The sequence below is a fragment of the Mytilus edulis genome, chromosome 1, assembly GCF_963676685.1.
Source record: "Mytilus edulis chromosome 1, xbMytEdul2.2, whole genome shotgun sequence".
Lineage (NCBI taxonomy): Eukaryota > Metazoa > Mollusca > Bivalvia > Mytilida > Mytilidae > Mytilus > Mytilus edulis.
In genome coordinates this window covers 89271069-89291986 of record NC_092344.1, presented here as the reverse complement: position 1 = coordinate 89291986, position 20918 = coordinate 89271069, and the positions used below count along the sequence as shown (strand labels likewise).

At 31.4% G+C, this 20918-nt stretch overlaps 1 protein-coding gene across 14 annotated transcripts in view; it reads right to left on the bottom strand.

Moving 5' to 3' along the window:
* Window positions 1-20918, bottom strand: part of LOC139494026 (FYVE, RhoGEF and PH domain-containing protein 6-like) — a 58386-nt gene that overhangs the window by 14888 nt on the left and 22580 nt on the right. For 7 of the 14 annotated variants that reach the window (XM_071282203.1, XM_071282236.1, XM_071282224.1 and 4 more), the window contains 14 exons: window positions 19028-19128; window positions 11562-14515; window positions 9531-9626; window positions 8522-8673; window positions 5679-5835; window positions 5450-5537; window positions 5185-5235; window positions 4298-4356; window positions 3635-3706; window positions 3291-3359; window positions 2832-2915; window positions 2372-2451; window positions 1409-1511; window positions 797-814 (listed from right to left, as the gene is read on the bottom strand). In XM_071282203.1, the coding sequence (XP_071138304.1) occupies window positions 797-814; window positions 1409-1511; window positions 2372-2451; window positions 2832-2915; window positions 3291-3359; window positions 3635-3706; window positions 4298-4356; window positions 5185-5235; window positions 5450-5537; window positions 5679-5835; window positions 8522-8673; window positions 9531-9626; window positions 11562-14515; window positions 19028-19128 (4084 nt within the window). The remainder of the gene's footprint in view (window positions 1-796; window positions 815-1408; window positions 1512-2371; window positions 2452-2831; window positions 2916-3290; window positions 3360-3634; window positions 3707-4297; window positions 4357-5184; window positions 5236-5449; window positions 5538-5678; window positions 5836-8521; window positions 8674-9530; window positions 9627-11561; window positions 14516-19027; window positions 19129-20918) is intronic. The other 7 variants (XM_071282217.1, XM_071282251.1, XM_071282199.1 and 4 more) reach the window with 3 other exon arrangements.

The window sequence follows — 20918 nt, the reverse complement described above, 5'->3', positions numbered from 1 at the left end:
TCCTAGTTCTAAGTGGCTCATACTTTATCACTACTGTGAAAACTGTTGTAGTTGTTATAAGAATGAAGTGATGGGTGCAATAGACATAGAAAGAAACAAGTAGCAGGTTAACTTGTTGAACACAAAAAGAGTGTCGGAACTATTCTAATGACATCTTCATATTTTGATTTTTACAAGGTGCAATCATTTGTCCATTAAAAACAGACATATCCTGGAATGTGCTCATTATGCCAACACCTTTATTAGGCTATATTTTTACAAGTGGAACAAACAGGGTGAAGAAAACCTAACATAGGAAAGTAGGTTGCCATGTTTAAATACACTACATCATGTGACACAGACTACCCAATCAGCATCTGACAAGAATACCTGATCATTTGTTTTCACCTAGAACAAAACAAGTCTCATTATATATAAGCTCTTGGTTATATAACTGTTTTTATGCAATTACATAAGTTGATGCGATGAAAATGGTTTAATGTATAGCCATAATACCATAGCATGATTATAGCATTTCTTGTTACTAATTAGCAAGAAAAGATCCATAGAAAATACTTCTATGGTAGTAAATATTTTCTTCAATCGCTAGCTTTTAAATGATGGGTGAAACTTTCATAGATAAGAATGTTGAATGTATGATGAATGTTTAAAGAAATGAATATAGCAATAGCATATATGGTCTTTGTCAGGTGAACTAAAAAGCAATGTTTTTAGGTATAAATCTAGGTGAGGAATACTTCTAAGCCAGGATACAGAGTTTGTTTACATGTAAATAAGCATACTTTTGTTTACATACTTCATATATTTGTTCCATCTGTTCAAAAACAAAATTTTGAATCTTATATATAAATGAATTATTAACCAAAAAATTATGAATTTCAAACTAAACTTCATTGTAATCTCATATAATTTTCACAATTAATTTACCTTTGCCATAGTTCAATCAGATCATTAATTTGAAATGATATACAATTGGAAACTAAAAACTAAATAATTGTAACTTATCCGATTTTGTTCAGTCTTGTTTTCTGTTGAAAAAAAAAGTTTTTTTTGTGATTTTCAGGAGAGGGAAAACACAGCCATGCTCGGAGCACATTATACACACATCGACATATCAATGAGAGTGTAAACTGTTTGTATATTAAATACATGTGAATGAATGAACAATCCTTGTGAAAATATTTCATAAAGATTTGTTTAAACAATCTATAGGGAATCATGAGACAATTAAATTCCCATAAGTGCACAGCATTTGCTATTTAAGTGAAAATGCATGTTATCCCATGAAGCTTTTTAAGTACACTGTAAATTTGCTTGGACATGTTTCAGATTTTCAGATTTAATGGCTTCAATTTATTTAACTTTTTGACCTATTCAAAATGAAATCATGATGTAAATTTCTACCTACCTGGTTACCAGCTCTGACAGTTTCAAATGTATTTTTCCTCTGAGTGTAATCATCTATAGTATTCTTCAAGGACGTAACCCATTCATCTCTATCTTTTTCAGAACTAGTATAAATAAATAAAGAATGCACCATCAAACAGTTTGTTACTGTCACATTATTAAATAAACAAATGTATTGAACTGCTGCCAACTTTCATCTTGAAACACAGCTTTCCCCAAAAATATAAATAAATATTGACACTTTACAGTTATTCTTCTTTCACTTGCTTCAAAATTAAAATGATATAGATCCAAATCTTAAAATTATAGTATGTGTAGTTCAATTATTAACAAATCAACCTACTGATTACACAAATAAATCAGTGCATTCATGTGCTTTAAACAAAAAATTCTTTTCAATAAAATAGTATATATATGTTTCAAAGAGGCATATGTTTTAGTCAACATAAAAACTAGATGTGCTAATATTTGCAAAAAATGCAGATTGATTGTTCAACTGTTATTGTGTGAAAAGAAGGTAATCTTGAACTAATTCTAGCGAAACTTAAACCAGCTCAACATCATCAGGCAGATTGAATTATTTCAACAATTTTTCTGCAACATTCTTAGTCTGAGGGCAATGCTCTGTCTTTAATTGTCTATGTAATGTTTTGTGGACTGTTTTTGCAATGGTATTGAATTTTGGGCTGGGATTTTGGGCAAAAAAAGTTAATTAAAATGTGAATCTCTTGTAAATATTTTATAATGAATATTTTAATAAAAAAATTAACTAGGACATCTGTATGAAAAATCCAGTCACATTCAATCAAACTAATTGTTTCACATATTGTTATCCCATGAACTTTAACAGCTTATATTAAATGTACAGATTTTGCTCCTCAATGAAGGCAGTGATTTGGTCTACAGTGATTAGTTTTCTTCTTTCTTGTATTAAAGTATGTTCTCATCTTTTTACTTCCCTTACCTAGCTTCTACTGTGAATGATCTTTGTACTGTAACAATGTTAAATTCTGTGTTGTATTCTTTTGAGGCTGGTAAAGTTATCTGAAAAGATTATGTGTGGCATAAAATTCAATGTTGTTTTTTCAGAGCATCTCCAGACTGAACAAATAAGTTGAATTTAAGCTTTAATAAATATTCCTTACTTTCAAACTTTTTATTTCATTGATTGGTTGATACACTGTCACATGCTTAAGGAAGAAAAATATTTGTACTTTACTAGAGGCTGTTCATATCATAAAGCAACATTTCAAAAGCTTGAGAAGTAGCCATTAGAGAGGTTGCCTAACTTGCCCATTATTCACACATAAGTTAACATTGCCACAATTTTGTATTCAAAACAAATCAACATATTTCAATAATACTCATATTATCATTTTTTTCCCTAAAATTACTTAAAATAAAGTATCTATATTGATAAGTACCTTCATACCACTCAACGTTAATACATTGTTCAGTCTGTATCCTCCAGTCGGTGTTGGTGTAGTGTATAACAGCACATCATTAAACTGAAAATATAGATAGTGATTACAGATAATGTAATGCTTTCATAAATGAAATCTTAACTTTTATCGAATTTTTAAATCTTATAAAATATTCATAACTATATATTCTATCAATTATTTGAATTGGTTTGTTATTGAAAGATACTTGACATTAATAAACCATACAATTTTGCGAAGAATTCATTTTTTGTTTGTTATTTGGTTGCTGTTGAAATATATACCAGATAATTTTTATATATTTCAAAACTACATTGATCAATCTTCCAATGATGCCCACAACCAAAATTTGAAATCTGACAATTTTCTATTAACATAGACATATACATGTATGAAAAGGCCAAGAAAATTAATTCTCACATAATACTTTGGATAACTTACCAAAAAGAACATCCTTGGTTGCATTTCTTTTCTGGACAATTTCATCAGTTCTCCTTTCTTGATTAAATCCTGATGTAGATTAAAAGGAACATGAGTAAAGTTACTGTAACTAAATAAATAACATAAAGAGTTGAAACAGCCAATTATTGTTAAAATTTCACTCAATTTTTATGTTAATTTTTACAATAAATTGTATATTTATAGATCAACACAGAATGCTTTTTCCACTTATGGACAAGATTTAAAATAAAAGTTGTACCCAAAAACCATTTAAAAATACTCAGATTACGATATATGTTTATACTTTCCACCTTCAACAATATCTATATAACAAAAAAACTTACCCTTCCAGGCTTGATTACTTCAAACTGTCCCTCTAAACTTTTCTGTATTTCTAACATTTTTTGAACTTGGTCCTGAAATGAAAGGTTTTTTTTATCAACAAGATATATCTTATCTGATTTCTTTTCTATGTACTTTTTGTATAGATCTGTTTATTTCTATTTGAAAACAATCTTTTGTTATCCATTCGTTTGATGTACTTGGACTTTTGATTTTGCCTTTTGATTTTTGATTTTCCTTTTTGAATTTTCCTCGGAGTTCAGTATTTTTGTGTTTTTACTTTTTTTTGTATGATGCCATTTATAGTTTTAACTGTATAGTCTATGAAACGTTTTAACCGAATTTATAAAGTTATATCCATTTAAATTTGCTTCATATCAATATACATTATATCTGTATTATATCATTAAAAAGACTGAACATTTCTGATGAATTTGATTTTTTTTCAAATAAAAGATATAACATGTAATTCCTCTGTTTTATGTGATATTTTCAATGGGAAATGGGGGATAACTCAGGTTATTTTTCATTTCTTTTCCAACAAGTATATAGAAAGAAAAAGCCTAAAATGAGAATCTATTTTCAACCCATTACCCATATACTTGCAGAAAGAAAATGAAGCTGTAAGTTTACTATTGAGATAAGATGTCAATAATAAAACCTACCCCTTGTCTCATACTGCTGTTTGCATGATCAGCAACTTCACTCACTATATGCAATGCAACTACAATAGAAAAAAAAAATACCATTTCATTTTATAGAATGATACATATTTTGTACAAATGGCTGCAACCTCTACTTATTTCTTTATTTATATTTATTGTGATTTTTTATGTAACTTTATTTCATTGATAAAGATTGAAAGGAGAGGATAAGTGTGGTTACCATACTGTCTCATTGCCATGCAGTAGCAGATCCGGAACTTTGTATATAAGAGGGCCTGTTGACTGATCTAAGGAGGGTCCACTCCAGTCATTCTTCAGTGATTCATTATATAATCAACCAAATTTTTCTCATAAAAGGGGGGAGACAAGCCCCCCCCCCCACCCCAGGATCCTCCTTTGCCATGTACCAGGGTATACCTATATATTTGTTTTGGAAAAGCTATCAGAAATATATGATAAGGTCAATAAAGTTCCAATAACTTCGTCTGTTATATTTGTTGGTGTTTCCAGCTGTGTTTTTATCAACCAATTTTCTCTCTTTTGGCAATTTGGTATTTAACTTTTACATTACACACAACACTAAACTCAAACAATATGGGAAAAGTTTAAAATTTTGACCTACACCATATATGAAAAGGTATACATTTTAAAAATCTAGATCATATGAAAAAGGTGGAGTAACAGAACCCCTGCACCAACCCCTATCAATTAAGCATGGAAGTGGCCCCCTGAGATCTGATTTTTGGTCGGGTTGTTGTCTCTTTGATATAATCCCCATTTCCATTCTTAGATTCATGTAGTAAGTGCAAACACAAAGGGTAATTTTTTTTAATGCCATAGACATTTACCTATATGCTGAGGTATGCTAGATCTAATATCAAACTTACTTTTTGTGTTTTCATAGTCTTCTGATTCTGGTGATAGATGTTTTAGATAATCTACAATTGGAAAATACATTTTCTATTTGTTTTATTAAACTTCATATCAAGTAATTATCATTTTCAAATTATTTCTTGAAAAAAAAAAAATGTGTATCAAAATTAACTCTATGATCCTTTGTTATATTTCCATTAATTTATTTTTTAGTGAAAAAGATAAACAAACAGAATGTTTCTATCAGTATACACAATAAAGTTTTGTGAATAAGTGTACCTTGTAACAAAAGCTTATACTGTGGTATTCTCTGTATTGGTTTTAGTAAATAATGCCTCACTCCCAAACTAGCACATCTTGGGGACATCTGAAAGAAAAACATAGCCTATGTTGACCTAATGTAGATAAAGTTACCAATAAAATGAAATATTGCTTCTCATTATCAAATTTTTAATAGGTTTTCGACATCATAGTCTAAACAATATTTAAATCCCCTTATTATTTTTACCTCAAATTCTTTGACAACTTGTTGAAATGTAGGAATCTTCTTAATAGCATCATCAAACACTCTGTTAGTTTCTTCAAAGTCTGTGATATATGCTGTATACATCTTCAAAAATGGTCCCTTCTTTACAAAAATATCAGCTACTTTCTTACAATTCTCCCTAAAATGGAAAACATATTTTCACATTTTATTGTCATATATTTTACTATTCGGTTTTTGCCATTTTAATGCATATATATATGTATACAAGAGTGCACACGCTGAAATGTCTCGCCTTTTATACTAATCATTGATATTATGTAGATAGTCCTAAGTATAAAGCTTTATTACAACTGTCTCATAAACTTAACATTAACCAAGATAACTAAACAAAGACCAATGAACCATGAAAATGAGGTCAAGGTCAGATGAACCATGCCAGGCAGACATGTACAGCTAACAATGCTTCTATACAACATATATAGTTGACCTATTACTTATAGTTTAAGAAAAATAGACCAAAAACTTAACACTGTGCAATGAACCGTGAAAATGAGGTCAGGGTCAAAAGAAACCTGCGCTACTGACATAAAGATCATAAAATATTTCCATACACCAAATATAGTTGACCTATGGCATACAGTATTAGATAAAAAGACCAAAACTCAAAAACTTAACTTTGACCACTGAACCATGAAAATGAGGTCAAGGTCACATGACATCTGCCCGCTAGACATGTACACCTTACAATCAATCCATACAACAAATATAGTAGACCTATTGCATATAGTATGAAAAAAAGACCAAAACACAAAAATTTAACTATAACCACTGAACCATGAAAATGAGGTCAAGGTCAGATGACACCTGCCAGTTGGACATGTACACCTTACAGTCCTTCCATACAACGAATATACTAGCCTTATTGCTTATAGTATCTGAGATATGGACTTGACCACCAAAACTTAACCTTGTTCACTGATCCATGAAATGAGGTCGAGGTCAAGTGAAAACTGTCTGACAGACATGAGGACCTTGCAAGGTACGCACATATCAAATATAGTTATCCTATTACTTATAATAAGAGAGAATTCAACATTACAAAAAATTTGAACTTTTTTTTTCAAGTGGTCACTGAACCATGAAAATGAGGTCAAGGACATTGGACATGTGACTGACGGAAACTTCGTAACATGAGGCATCTATATACAAAGTATGAAGCATCCAGGTCTTCCACCTTCTAAAATACAAAGCTTTTAAGAAGTTAGCTAACACCGCCGCCGCCGCCGGATCACTATCCCTATGTCGAGCTTTCTGTAACAAAAGTTGCAGGCTCGACAATAAGTTAAGATCATAATCTATTTTAATGCATATGTATAGAACTTTACTTTGATCCTAGAACAGCATTCTCCTTAAACAGGTAAGCATAAGAAGACGTGATCAAATATGTAATGATATATCATAATCCTACCAATAACAATTTTTTCTTGTGTTTTATGAACATATCTGATTTTATAAATCTCAGCAACAAGATCACATTCAGCTTTAACGTGATAACATTTGAAATTTCAGAGCAAATTACTACTGTAAACCAGTTTCACAGTTTATAGGTTTTATCAGAATCACAAAACATGTCTCTATATTATAAAATAGCTTCCAACAAAGTTTCATAAATTTCTATGTAGGCTTCAGGGGTCACCACACCAGGCGAAGTGAGCGACAAAGTTGCTCTAGGTCTCCCCACTTCGCTCTAGAGAAGCTCCAGGGAGAAGTTTATGTCGCCCTCGATTTTCAGTAAAATTCCCCAATGTCGCCTCATGATTTTTGATAAATTCTCGATTCAAATGTAAACGACTGATAGGTATTGAAATATTATAAAATAGCTTCCAACAAAGTTTCATAAATTTCTATGTAGGCTAAGCCGCTTAACAAAGTTATGATGCCTCAAAAAACTTTAACCCAAAACTGTTTAAAAAAACTTATGTCCCTTTAACAGTAAAAAAAATGTCTGTTGATAAAAAAAAAATAAGGCATCTTTCAAGTTGTAATTAAAATTCCATGAAGGATACACCAAGTTGTAGATGTCTGAAAAACTTTATTCTTAGACTGAATTCTAATGTTAACTGCAGAAAATCTATGTTCCTTTATCTGACTGTAAAAAACATGAAAATGAAGAAAAAAAAGTGTTTTTCAAAAGTTTAATCTGGGTAGTCTTTTGATCATAAAGAAGCTTTAGTCATTTAGTAAAAGTTTTGTAAAATTCATTGACGGTTTAAAAAATATCATAGTTATAAAAACAAGAATGTGTCCTAAGTACACAGATGCCCCACTCGCACTATCATTTTTCATGTTTAATGGACCGTAAAATTGGGTAAAAAATCTAATTTGGCATTAAAATTAGAAAGATCATACCATAGGGAATATGTGTACTAAGTTTCAAGTTTGGACTTCAACTTCATCAAAAACTACCATGACCAAAAACTTTAATCTGAAACTTCCACTTTCATTTTCTATGTTCTTTGGACCGTGAAATTGGGGTCAAAAGTCAAATTTGGCTTTAAAATTAGAAAGATCATATCATAATCAACAAGTGTACTAAGTTTCAAGTTGATTGGACTTCAACTTCATCAAAAACTACCTTGACCAAAAACTTTAACCTGACTGACGGACGAACGGAGGCACAGACGGACGGACGAATGGAGCCACAGACCAGAAAACATAATGCCCCTCTACTATCGTAGGTGGGGCATACAAATTTAACCACAGACTTAACCTAAATGTTGACGCTGCTGACAGAGGAAAGTTGGATCACTATGTAATGTTTTTACAAGCTCTACAAATAACCTTTCAACTATGAAGTACCATACCAGTTATTGACTCTCTCCTGTAAGTCGTGTAGTAGATCTTCATTAAAGTTCTGTAACTGTGGCAGGTATTTGAGTATCCTGTTTAATACTTCTGATGGAACAATAGGTCTACCAGCTTTCTCTGTAGCTCGGGAAATGTGCATACGAAAATCCTGGAAGAAAACTTTACTGATGTATATTTTAAGTTGGCCTATTACACTGGTACAGGAAAGGTCTTTTAAAGAGTTTATTTACATTACATTTGGTGATTGATTAATTGATGGTTGTTTAATGTTCAATACAAATATTTCATGCATGTTCAGAACGAGAACGAATTTAAGAATGTGTCTAAGGAAACAAATGCCCTCACTCAAGCTTTGCAATTTTCTAAGTTAATACAGGACATAACACTAGAACAGTAAATGACTCACTTCCCAAATTTGAACTCTGTCTGCAAGTATAAAATGTGCACTATCTTTACAAGAGACATAAGATTTAACATCCCAATTTTTATCTTGCTGCATATTTGTACTGACAGACAAATGCCTCACTTTGGCAAGGGTTTTACTGCATGCGGAAAGAAGACAAAAGAGACTATATTTCTATTCAACGGTCACCTATGAGGTCAACCTAACATTGAATGTACAATGTAATTTTGGCATTTGAAGTCGAGACAAATGACCCAAAAAACAATTTGTCCCTAGGATGACTTTGTGTTTCATGTGAGTTGCAATACATCTATTATTCCAATTATATATTTTAAACTAACTGACTTTGTTTCAAATTTTTAAAAAGGGAAACAACTCCTCAATAAGACCTTTATAGGTTTAAAATCTAGATTTGTTAAGGAGGGATAAAGTTTGAACTCATCGTTGTCTAACAACTCTTCACACACACTTGAATGTTTTTTTTTTTATATCAGAAGTTTTTATTCTATGGTACCTATAATAAGGATTGCATTTTTATTGAAGAGCGACAAAATATAATCTTTTTAATTGTGATCTGCAGTAAGGATAATGGATGAACATACCACATTGAGCAGTTTAAGAACTTCCACAAATACATGTTCTGATGATGCAATCTCCTTGGCAATACACAATATCTTCTTTGCTCTCTTTCTAGCAACCTGAAATACATGTAATTTTAAAATTATGTTAACATTTTATTTCTGTATTAATAGTTTTGTTTGCTTTATTTGCAAAAAAATAATGTTTAATATATAAACTACAAAAAATATGCTGAATTTTGAACACCTTTTGATAATTGTGACCTATGTTTTTTAATTTGATTGTGAATGTTTAAACATTTTTCAACTGATTTTTATAGTTTGTTCTTTTGTTGTACTGTTACACCACTGTCCCAGGTTAAGTGGGCAGTTTGTCGCTGCAAACTGGTTTAACCCCACCATATTATATATGTGCCTGTCCCAAGACAAGAGACTGTAATTGAGTGGTTGTCATTTTTTGAAGTGTCTAATATATTTACTTTCCTTTTTTTGTTGTGCATAGTTTGTTCTTAAGTTGTGCCATTACACAACTGTTTCAGGTTAGGGGAGGGTTTGACACCAATAGACTAGTTTAACACTGCCATATTGATTATATGCCTGTGCAAGGTCAGGAGCCTGTAATTAAGGTCTTTCCCCTACATGGGAAAGACCTTATTGTTTTTTTCTGTAGTTGTTGTTTGTTGCTGTGACACCTATTGTTCTTTTCTCATTATTTTGTACATAAATTAGGCTGTTATTTTGTTTGAATTGTTTTGCATTTGCCATTTCTGGGCCTTTTATAGAAGACTTTGCTGATGGTCTTTGCTCATTTTTGAAGGCTGTAAGGTGATCTATAGTTGGTAATTCCTGAGTTATTTGGTCTCTTGTTGAGAGTTGTCTCACAGCAATCATACCATATCTCCTTATTTATATTAAACTAATGTTAGGGTTAATATAAGGAAATAATGATATTTTTTTTCATTTTTTTAAAGGGAGACAGCAATCTACAAATACAAGGAGAAATGGCAACATTTATATAACCTTAATAATTCCTATTTCAAAATTTAAAATAAGAGGTGAACAATTTAGGTGCTGTACATGAATATATGGCTTTTTACTAGTACACTTTTATTTGCAAGACTTTCCTACCATCTAGAAAATAAGAGTGCATCAGCTGTAATATTTTGGCTGCTATACCTACTATGATTAAATATCAGTTGAAAGTCTGTAATATGAGTGTTTTAGTACAAGTGTTGCATACACTTAAAATTATCAATGGTCCATAAAATAAGGTCAAGTCAGATGAAACATGCTAGTTGAACATGTAAAATCATTCCATGCAACAAAAGTGGTCCTAATGAAGGATAATGGTTGTACATGTACTACTTGAGAAACAGACTAAACCACAAAAATTTAACATCAACCATTGAATGCACCATGAAGATGAGGTCAAGTTCATATGAACCCTGCTAGACAGACCTTTACTCCATACAATCATTCTAAACACCAAATATAGTGACCTGCTTATAAAATCTTATAAACTGACAAAAACAATACATTAATCAATGCACCATGAAAATAAGGTCAAGGACATATGAAACCTACCAGTCAGACATGTGAACATTACAATCATTTCATACACCAAATATAGCTGACCTGATGCTTTCGGTATCATTTAACTGCCTTTTATAGCTATCTGACTATGCGGTGTGGATTTTGCTCATTGTTGAAGGCCATAATGTGACCTATAGTTAATTTCCATGTCATTTGCATGGTCTCTTGGCAATCATACCACATCTTATCTTTATATTAAGCATTTACCAAATAGTTATACTATAATTCATGGTGAGTATTTCACCTGGCAAAAAAATCTTAATTTTTTCAAGCATTCCATGAACAATGAAAATGAGGTCAACGACAATAGATATATGACAGACAGAAATTTTGGAACATGAGTTATCTGCATACATGGTATGGAACATAAACACTACAACTACATAGATCAGTAAGTTTTAAAGTTTTCAAATAGCTTTTGACAAAGTTTGCAAGGTAACAAATATATCCATAAATACCTACCCTGTCTTCTCCTTCTTCTCCTTCTGAATCTGAACTAGAAAGTTCGTCCTGTAATGGGCTCTCCTGACTAGACAAACTACTATTAACACTTATATCACTCATTGGTCTGTCTCTTCCATAGCTAGGTATAGGATTAAAAGATTTCGTCGAAAGTTGTGGAGAATTGATAGGTGTTCCTTGATTTAAATTCCTTGGCGGTAACTCAGGAGGTGAAGCAGATTTGTTTGACCTTTGAAAAATGTTGTTTTCATTTGATTGATCCAAAAATTCTTCAGGAATTTCCACATAATCCTTGTCCCCAACCGACAATGTTCTTGATTTATTTTCATCAATGTCATCATACACAGCCTCCCTTATCAGTTCATCAGTATGAGGTCCTGTGACCTTGGCAGAGGGAGGTGGAGGAGGAGGAGCTTTTCTCCTAGGTTTTGTTTTTTGTCCATCAGAATTTGATGAATTGATTTTCTCATTTCTCTGATTGGCTAGTTCAATTTCTCTCAACAGAGCTTCCTGATTGGCTGGAACATGAAAGTCAACTGTGAGACTCCTGCCTTTTCTTGATGGCAGATTTGGCGAACTTCCATTCTGTTTGCTGTGTTTTTCTTCTTTTGTTTCATTTTGATGAACATTTTCTTTATTTCTTTCAAGAAACTTAGAAGCACTAACGTCTGACTGACTCCTATTTAATTTCAGCAGTTTTTTTCGAGGTGGTTTTGGCGGGCAAGGTTTCCGAGATCCTGATTCACTTTGATTTGATGCTAATGATGAAGTAGAACCTTTGAATGATTGATCATCATCATCTAAATAATTTAACGAAGAAAATGAACCTTTAAAGGAAACATCACCAATTAATGAGTCTGTGTCACTAGCACACGATTCACTAAACTGATCCAAAACTTTTTTACGATTTTTTTGTTTCCTTCGTGGAGGTCGCACAGGAGTGGATGTTTCTATAGAATGAGCCTTTTTTAATGAAAAATCTGTAGAAAGTCCTCCTAAAGCAGTTATCCTCCTAGAAACAATCTGTTCAATTTCATCCAGTAATGAAGATGTTTCTCCCAAAGCCTCTTCTGTCATAGGTGAAAAATCCATTTTTCGTTGTGATTCATCTGGTTGTATACGATTATGACCAGCAAATTTTTGATTTGAAAATTGATTTGTCTTGTTGCCTTCTGATTTCTCATAATTTTCTATACTAGAAATATTGCTCATAGAATTGTCATCACTAGGAGAAACACTATTCAACGCAAGCAGATGTTCAGTATTGTTAAATCTAGGTGAAGGTTTAGGAATTTTCTCTTTTTCTTCAAATTTTGAGATCTCTGAATGTTCACTTATTGAATCTTGAATTACAGATGCAGATAACATTTCAGTATTTCTATCATATCCTGAAATTTGACTAACTAATTCACTAGCTGGAGTGTTTGTTTTCATGCTGATACAGTCAGTATATTCATTTACCGCTTCAGTTTGATCACAACACTTTGATATTGACAACCTTTTACGAGGAGTTGGGCGAGGCTTTGGCGAAGGTTTTCTAGGAGCAGGTGATGGCACAGAAAGTCTTTTTGCTGGAGTACTTTGTAAGTCAGTTTCGACAGAAAGTCTTTCCTTGTTTTGAATTCTCCTATATACAACTGGACTGTTTTCTTTAGTTTCAGAAGGTGAATTTTCTCTGTGGTTCTCTTTACTTCTAAAAGGTGAGTTTTCTCTGCTGTTAACTTTACTTTTAATAGGAGAATTTTCTCTGATGTTTTTATTAGTTCTAAACGGTGAGTTTTCTCTACTGTTTACTTTAGTTTTAATGGGTGAATTTTCTCTGCTGTTTTCAATAGTTCTCAAAGGTGAATTTTCTCTGCTTTTTTCTTTAGTTTTAATAGGCAAATTTTCTTTGCTCGCAGAAAACTTGTGAAAATTTTGTTCTGATATATTAGAAAGATTCTGGCCTACTTCTTCACCCTTGTCTTTCATTGACAAATCAATCTCAACAGTATTTACATTTATACTTTCTGATAATCCTTTTTCAACTGATGAACACATCTCTGAAGTTGTTAACAAATTGTCTAATCCCTTTTTATGGCTTTTATCATCTTGTTTACCTTTTAAGTTTTCTATAGCTTTTAAATCATCACTTTTGTTTACTTCTATACTTGTATCCATAGTAGCACAGTTAGATACAAGTTCATTTTCAAGTTTTGAACTAATCACATTATCATTAGAATCATTATGTTTTATATCAAATGAAATAGGAGGAGGTCTGGAATGACCATTTTGCAATTCTGTGTCCAGACAGTTTTTACATCCATCATTTTCTTTTACATGAGTTATGTCTCCTGATTTGTCATTCACTTTAAGGTCATTATTAGCTGAAGTTTGACCACAGGTACAAGTATCTCCTTGACTGGTTTCTGATTGAGAAGAATCCAATTTGTTATTATTTAAGTGACCATCATCAAAACTAGTATTAATACTAATGTCTGATTCTGATAAATTTTTTGAAAGTCTTGGTTTTGGTAATACACTGGGTGGTCTCTTTTTTGGCTTTGGCGAAACTCTAGGGGGTCCTTTAGGGAGTGTATTTGAATATTCATTTAAGAAAGATTGACTTTTCGTGTGTTCAAAAGTGGTTCTTTCCAGAGTTTTACTTCTCTGTTGAAAGGGATCAGAAATATTTTTTAAAATGGTGATATTTTCCAACTTTTCTCCCTCCACCTGACTAGAAAGTGCTGCAGTATGTGACTCTGTTACATGATTGGTTAATAATGATGCTGGTTGTTCTGATGTTCCTGTTGTGAGATTGGATAATTGTGATTCGGTTACATGATTGGACAATTTTATGTCACATGACCTGTCAGGTGATGGAGATGTTTTGACACGAAGTGCATTCTTGACTGTAGTGCTACCTGATCCCCTTGGAGGTGTTTTAGGCAAAGGAGGTGGGCCCTTTGATGTGCCTATAAAGATAAACATTGCAAATTAAATATTTATAAAATAAATTATAAACATGTACTGTAAATTCAGAAATTATTATGAGGTTTTTATTAATGTAAATAATGGAACTGGGTGAGTAACACAATAATAAGAAATCCCATTCTGATATCTGATGCATTTGTTTATATGCAGCTTATCCTGAAATCGCAATAATATGCATCTTGCATTTTTTGCCATTCTTCAATAATAAATGGCAGCAATAATTTCTGAATTTGATTACATACATGTATATGCTCAAGGCTTCAAATGTGGTATATGGGGTAGCACTGGACTGCTGTTATCTTTTTCTTAATTTTACGTCAGATGTAGCATAAAAATATATATCATTGAAAAAATGTATTAACCTCAAGGGTGAATGGTAAAAAGATAGAGAAAAAAAAAAAGATTGAACTCTCACTGTCAATTGAGTTGTGCAATTTATTTATAATGGTATGAATCATTTAAAAATCATAATAAATTGCTTTACTTTTAATATATAGTACTTAAAAATGTACTTAAAATGTATGAATTTTAATCAACGCTTGAATATATGAAATTAATAAAAGTAGGTCATTACAAAGAAAACTTGACAGGAAATAAATGAAACAAGGCACTATAGTTGTTTAACATTTTAAGTACATTTTTAAGTACTATATATTAAAAGTAAAGCAATTTATTATGAATTTAAATGTACAAAATGTACAGTATTTAAGACCCTTTAGAGTATATATATGTCAATAAAATGCATCCAACTTTAAATAGATGGTATAGAGGAGAACACTTTGAAATGCATCCAACTTTAAATAGATGGTATAGGGGAGAACACTTTCACTTATTACTCATATTTTCATATTCAGTATCATGAAAAATACTCTAAAGGGTCTTAAATACTGTACATTTTGTACATTTAAATTACAGCTAAAAATGATCCATCAGGTGTCATTTACATTCTCATTTTTAAGATATATCTGACTTTTAGATAAACCTGTTACTAAATTGAAATTTAATCAGCAAGTATCAGCATACCAGACAACAACTTAAATCTATTTTTAATACAAATGTTGCCATACTTAAAATCAAGTTAAAGATTTGTGTTACAAAATTATCACATACTGCAAGGTTAATTTAAATAAAAACAAATAAGACTGTATGATGGTATTATCTTTAAAGCAGCTAAAATGTTTGATAACTTTTGTGAATTCATTATTATTCGTTGGATACCAATTTTTGTTGGTTTCATGGGAACAGTTGAACCACGAATTCAAATGTTCAACGAATTACAAATTCTCTGTAGGTTTTGCAAGCAGAGATTGGCAAAACTACGAAATGAAATGTCCACAAAACTGCTGGTTTTCCTCAATCCACAAAAATTGATATCCATGAAAATAAATGAATCCATAGTAATAGTGAACTCTGAAACATCACAAAGGCAATTACTTGACAAGAATGTTTCCATAGTACATGCATGCCCAACTCGCACTATAATTTTCGATGTTCCTGTTAAAATTGTGGTCAAAATACTTAATTTGGCAATAAAAATAGAAAGATTATATCATAGGAACCTTGTGCACTAAGTATCAAGTTTGATGGATTTCAACTTCATCAAAAACTACCTTGACCAAAAACTTTAACCTGCACTGCTATGCATCTAAAGCACTAGAGTTTCCCCACACTTTTTTCTCTAATCTAATTGAATTAGGCCCTCTTCAACTTGGATACCCCTTTCTAGATTTGCTCAAAAACAGTACATAAATATGTGATTTTAAACTCTTTTCTAGTTAACACCATCAGATGATTAAATGGTTAAAGAAAAAGCAGATGTTATTCTTCAAAGGATGAGAAAGAAACTAATTTTTCATCAAGTCATTCATTTTTTACATAATTACATAAGTAATTAGCATATCTTCTGTCCCTTAATAGATAAATGTTTGACTGATTAATGATTCATACATCCTTTTTCATCTTCCCTTAAGCATCTGAGAAGCATACTTTCTTTCATCTAACAGAAATAAACATATATATATATATGTATGTTTATATATTAGCTTACAGAGGATATTATTTGTATTTCCTGCTTTTCTGCTGAGCATGTGCCATTTTGAAATCAGAGCAATTGTCAATCGGATTGGAATCAGAATAATTAGTCAAGCTATGGTCAAATGTATGTCTTGCGGTGCACTGTCATCTTGTGATTTAGTACATCAAAATTCAGCTCTGTGAGATGGCATAAAACATGTCCTTCCTAAATAGACATGTAATACCTGCTGCTGGACATGAAGTAAACATTGGTAGCCTTCGGCTGTTGTCTGCTCTTTTAATCGTGTTGTTGTATCGTTGACATATTTCCCATTTTCATTCCAAATTTCATAAATCAAATCAATCATTATTTTTTTACTATATGAATAAATGCACATTAAGTGAGTCAATCTATTTCATGCTATTAGGAAAGAGATCATATGCAATCATCTTTATAGAAATGCACTCAGAAATTTCTTAGTTCAAAATTCCTTTCAAAGGCATTAAGGATATTTCAATAAAGTTAACCAATGATAAGTTACTTTTAAAGATACTCTTTGATAAACTGATGTGAAAAAAAGAGATCTGAGGTACACATCAATTAGGATAAACAAACAGTTACCTAATAACACATAAGATGAATGACCTCTAGAGTTCAACTTAACAGTCTTATGAATTAAATGAGATGTGGGATATACAACATAAACAGCTACACAACAACCGAAATAAAGAAGAAAAATCTACAAATAACAGACACATGTCAATATTCATATTGCCTTTAGTCTAGTATAATAAATTTAACATACTTTTAAAGATTTGTCACACTTAATTTCTACAGGACAAAAAAATGCATTTTGAACTTCAAGACCTTAACATTTGAAGTGTGTGTGTAGTTCACAGACCCATGGTTGAGTCAGTTTCATCCTTATATTTATAACTTAATTGTCTAATTACATATGACAATTAATCATTGGGGAGGAACAATTAATAAATAAATTTCCTTATGAAAACAATACTTGTGTGTGTCCTTTTAAAACTTTCAAGAAATTCTCAATTATCTTACATACAATGTTCTATTAATCGATTTAAAAGTACATAATCATAATAGTAAAGTTTAATCTTCAGTCTTTTCCAACAGGGTTCATAATTGTTTTTCAATAAAATTTGAAATCATCATTGTAAAATACATACAATGTATTCAGGATATACAATTTGATTGAAACTTTTATCTTAATATGGAATTAAGACACAAGTTATGAAATTAATATCTAACACTTATTCTCCTTCCAAATATGATTTTAATATTGGAAGCTAGATAACAAACAAGTATTTACCAACCTTTCTATGGTTTTCCTAAATTCTTAATAGCAAGCAATGACAGCCTTCAGGAATGAAGTATGAAAAAATATGCTTTGAAAGATTTACAAAACAGTTAAAGAATGGAATAATGGCAACAGTTTATATAAACAAGAGGCTCTCAAGAGCCTGAATCGCTCACCTTGATTTTTTGGTATTTATCTTTCGTTTAAGAGTTAAAGTGTCCAATTTCATCGTAGTTTGTTTTTTTGGTTTAATGTACATGTATATTAATAAGTGTTTGAAAATGCGGTTTTTTGTCATACTTTCTTCAAAATCAAAAGAAAAAGGTGTTTGGCGTGAGATTTTGAAGTTTGTTAGGTTTTTAAAAGGTGGTTAACTGCATGCATGCACAGTTGACTTGAAGATGCTTACATGATAAACCAATTGTGTAAAATTGTCCTTAAAGGGCAATTACTCCTTAAGGGGTCAATTGACAATTTTGGTCATACTAAATTTTTTGTAGATCTTACTTTGCTGAACATATTTGCTGTTTACAGCTTATCTTTATCATTTATACTTTTCAAGATAATAACCAAAAACTGCAAATTTCCTTAAAATTACAAAAATTTAGTGGCGCAACCCATCAATGGGTTATTAGATTCATCTGAAAATTTCAGTGCTGATAGAACTTTACATTATAAACACTCATACGCCGTGTTAGATTTGCTGTTACTGTTTTGGTTTTTGAAGTATAAGCCAAAAACTGCATTTTACCTCTATGTTCTATTTTTAGCCATGGCCGCCATGCTTTTTGATGAAACAGAAAATAAAACACAAACTTTTCTAGACACCCTAAGGATCATTCAACTTAAGTTCGGTTGGAATTGGTTCAGTGGTTTCAGAGAAGAAGATGTTTGAAATAGTTTACACCAGACGGAGGACGACGGACAACACCAAGTGATGGCTTAAGCTCACAGTTCCTTTGGAAGGGTGAGCTAAAAAGAAGATGAGTTTAAGTTAATTTGTTTGTCAGTTAACAGAAATCAATCCTGTAACCGTTGATCTGTTTTTTTTTATGTCAGTTACAAAAGAAAGACTGCAGCTGTTATTCCAAAATCAGTTTATCAACTTTTGTACTTTTATATCATGAATACAGGATACAATAACAACCAATGCAATACCTTTATCTTCACTGTTGTCTTTTGTCAGTACTTTAGGTTTGACTGCCACTGGTGGTTTCTTTGGTAATGGAGGCTTTGGTTTACCAGATATCAATGAATTTCTGCAATTAAATCAGAGTAATAATTCATTTACTGTCTACAACTTGACCAAAATATTCGTCTTTATATCCTAGTTTTAGGTTTTACAACAGGCCAAGCAGCACATATTATAAAGTTCATATTGAGCCTGTAAGAAATTATACTACAGAACAATATAATTGATACTAAACTTTCCAAAACATAATAATTGTTGGCCTTTTTATTTTAAAGCTGCCAAGTTCTTTGTGAGGATTTACAAAGGTGTTGTTTACATCTAAATTCTTTAAGTAAGTCAAGGTTGATGTCATTTCTTTAACAGCCTCAGTTATTTACACTTTTTTTATACAATATAGCATCATATTTTTGTCAACAATTCGCTCCCCAATGCCCCTTAATGCATACCTGATGCTCACTTAAACCAAACTTTTTGAGGGTACAGCAATGAACTGGAAAGTGGTTCTTTTGATACACAATCCATATCATATTCAATTTGATAAGCAGATAGATGATAGGTGCTGTTCAACATACAAGAGAGCTATTTTTGAGTGTATATTATATAACATGGTTTAATGTAATGACAAGAATGTTCAATAATTCATATAATATTGTTCCACTAGAGAGAATGATGAAAATCAATGTACAATTCCTGCTATCCCCAATCAGAGTTACAGCTTCCTCTCTACCATCAATAAACTACAAAAAGTGCCAACAATACATAGGTGTTACGTAATATTCTAAGGGAAATCCTGGTGTTGCATAGTACCATAAAGTTTACAAAAAGTCTTTAATTACACAATTATTTGGTAGATTGGAAATCCTTCTAGTATATATTAAATGACAATAACAGATTTGGGCATCTAAAAATAGAATTAGTGACTAAATTTGGGTCATTTTAGAAGAATATGTAACAATTTGATGTTGTTCAGTGTGGCAGTTTTAGGCCAAAAAAAGTACCATTCTTTTAAAGTACACTCCCAACAGTCACTGTACACAAAGTTAGACAAATAACAGTACCCATAGTTTGGGAAAAGTCAGCAGTTCCTTTACAACTAATAGATTGGTAAGTCTTAACACATTGCAAAATTAAGTATCTTGTAAATATTTCTTCATAGTCCTTAATTGCTATCTTATCTGCTGTTGTGTTATTTTTTTGTATTAATTTTTCCCTTTATTAGGTTTGCATCTGTTGCCTCAACACATTAGGGAAAAAAACTGTTTTTTTAGTCCCATGGTTTAACATGACTGAGCTGTACTTAACATGCCCCAGACTTCAGTGACAGACAAAGACTTGACTGAGATATGGCCAGTACACTTTTGCAATATATGTATGGTATTAAATACATTCATGACTTTGAAGTACATTGACAAGAATTGCTGAAATGGAACTTGATGTTATGGATCTATTTTTTGTGTAAATGAGTGTTAAAGTAGTGAATTATTGATATTCCAAAGTAGTTTCTGACAGAAGATTAGTAAACTATAATTAAATTGAAATCAACATATAATATAGGTCAAAACAATTTGAAATGATCCTCGAATGTCCTGAATTTTACATCTTTACAAGAAGACACTCCAATAAATAATATAGATTGAAATATAATTGTCAAACACAAATGATCATGAATAACTGTTTTCAACAATACTAGGCATCATGCAAATACAAATGGAACAATTTAATATAAAAAAAATTAAAATTATGTCCAAGTCATATGAAAGTACAAAGTGTATTATAATCGCAATTGGAAAATATCATATTGATAAACTACCATTGACATATAACACCAAGTTTCTTAAGAATGAAACTACATACAAA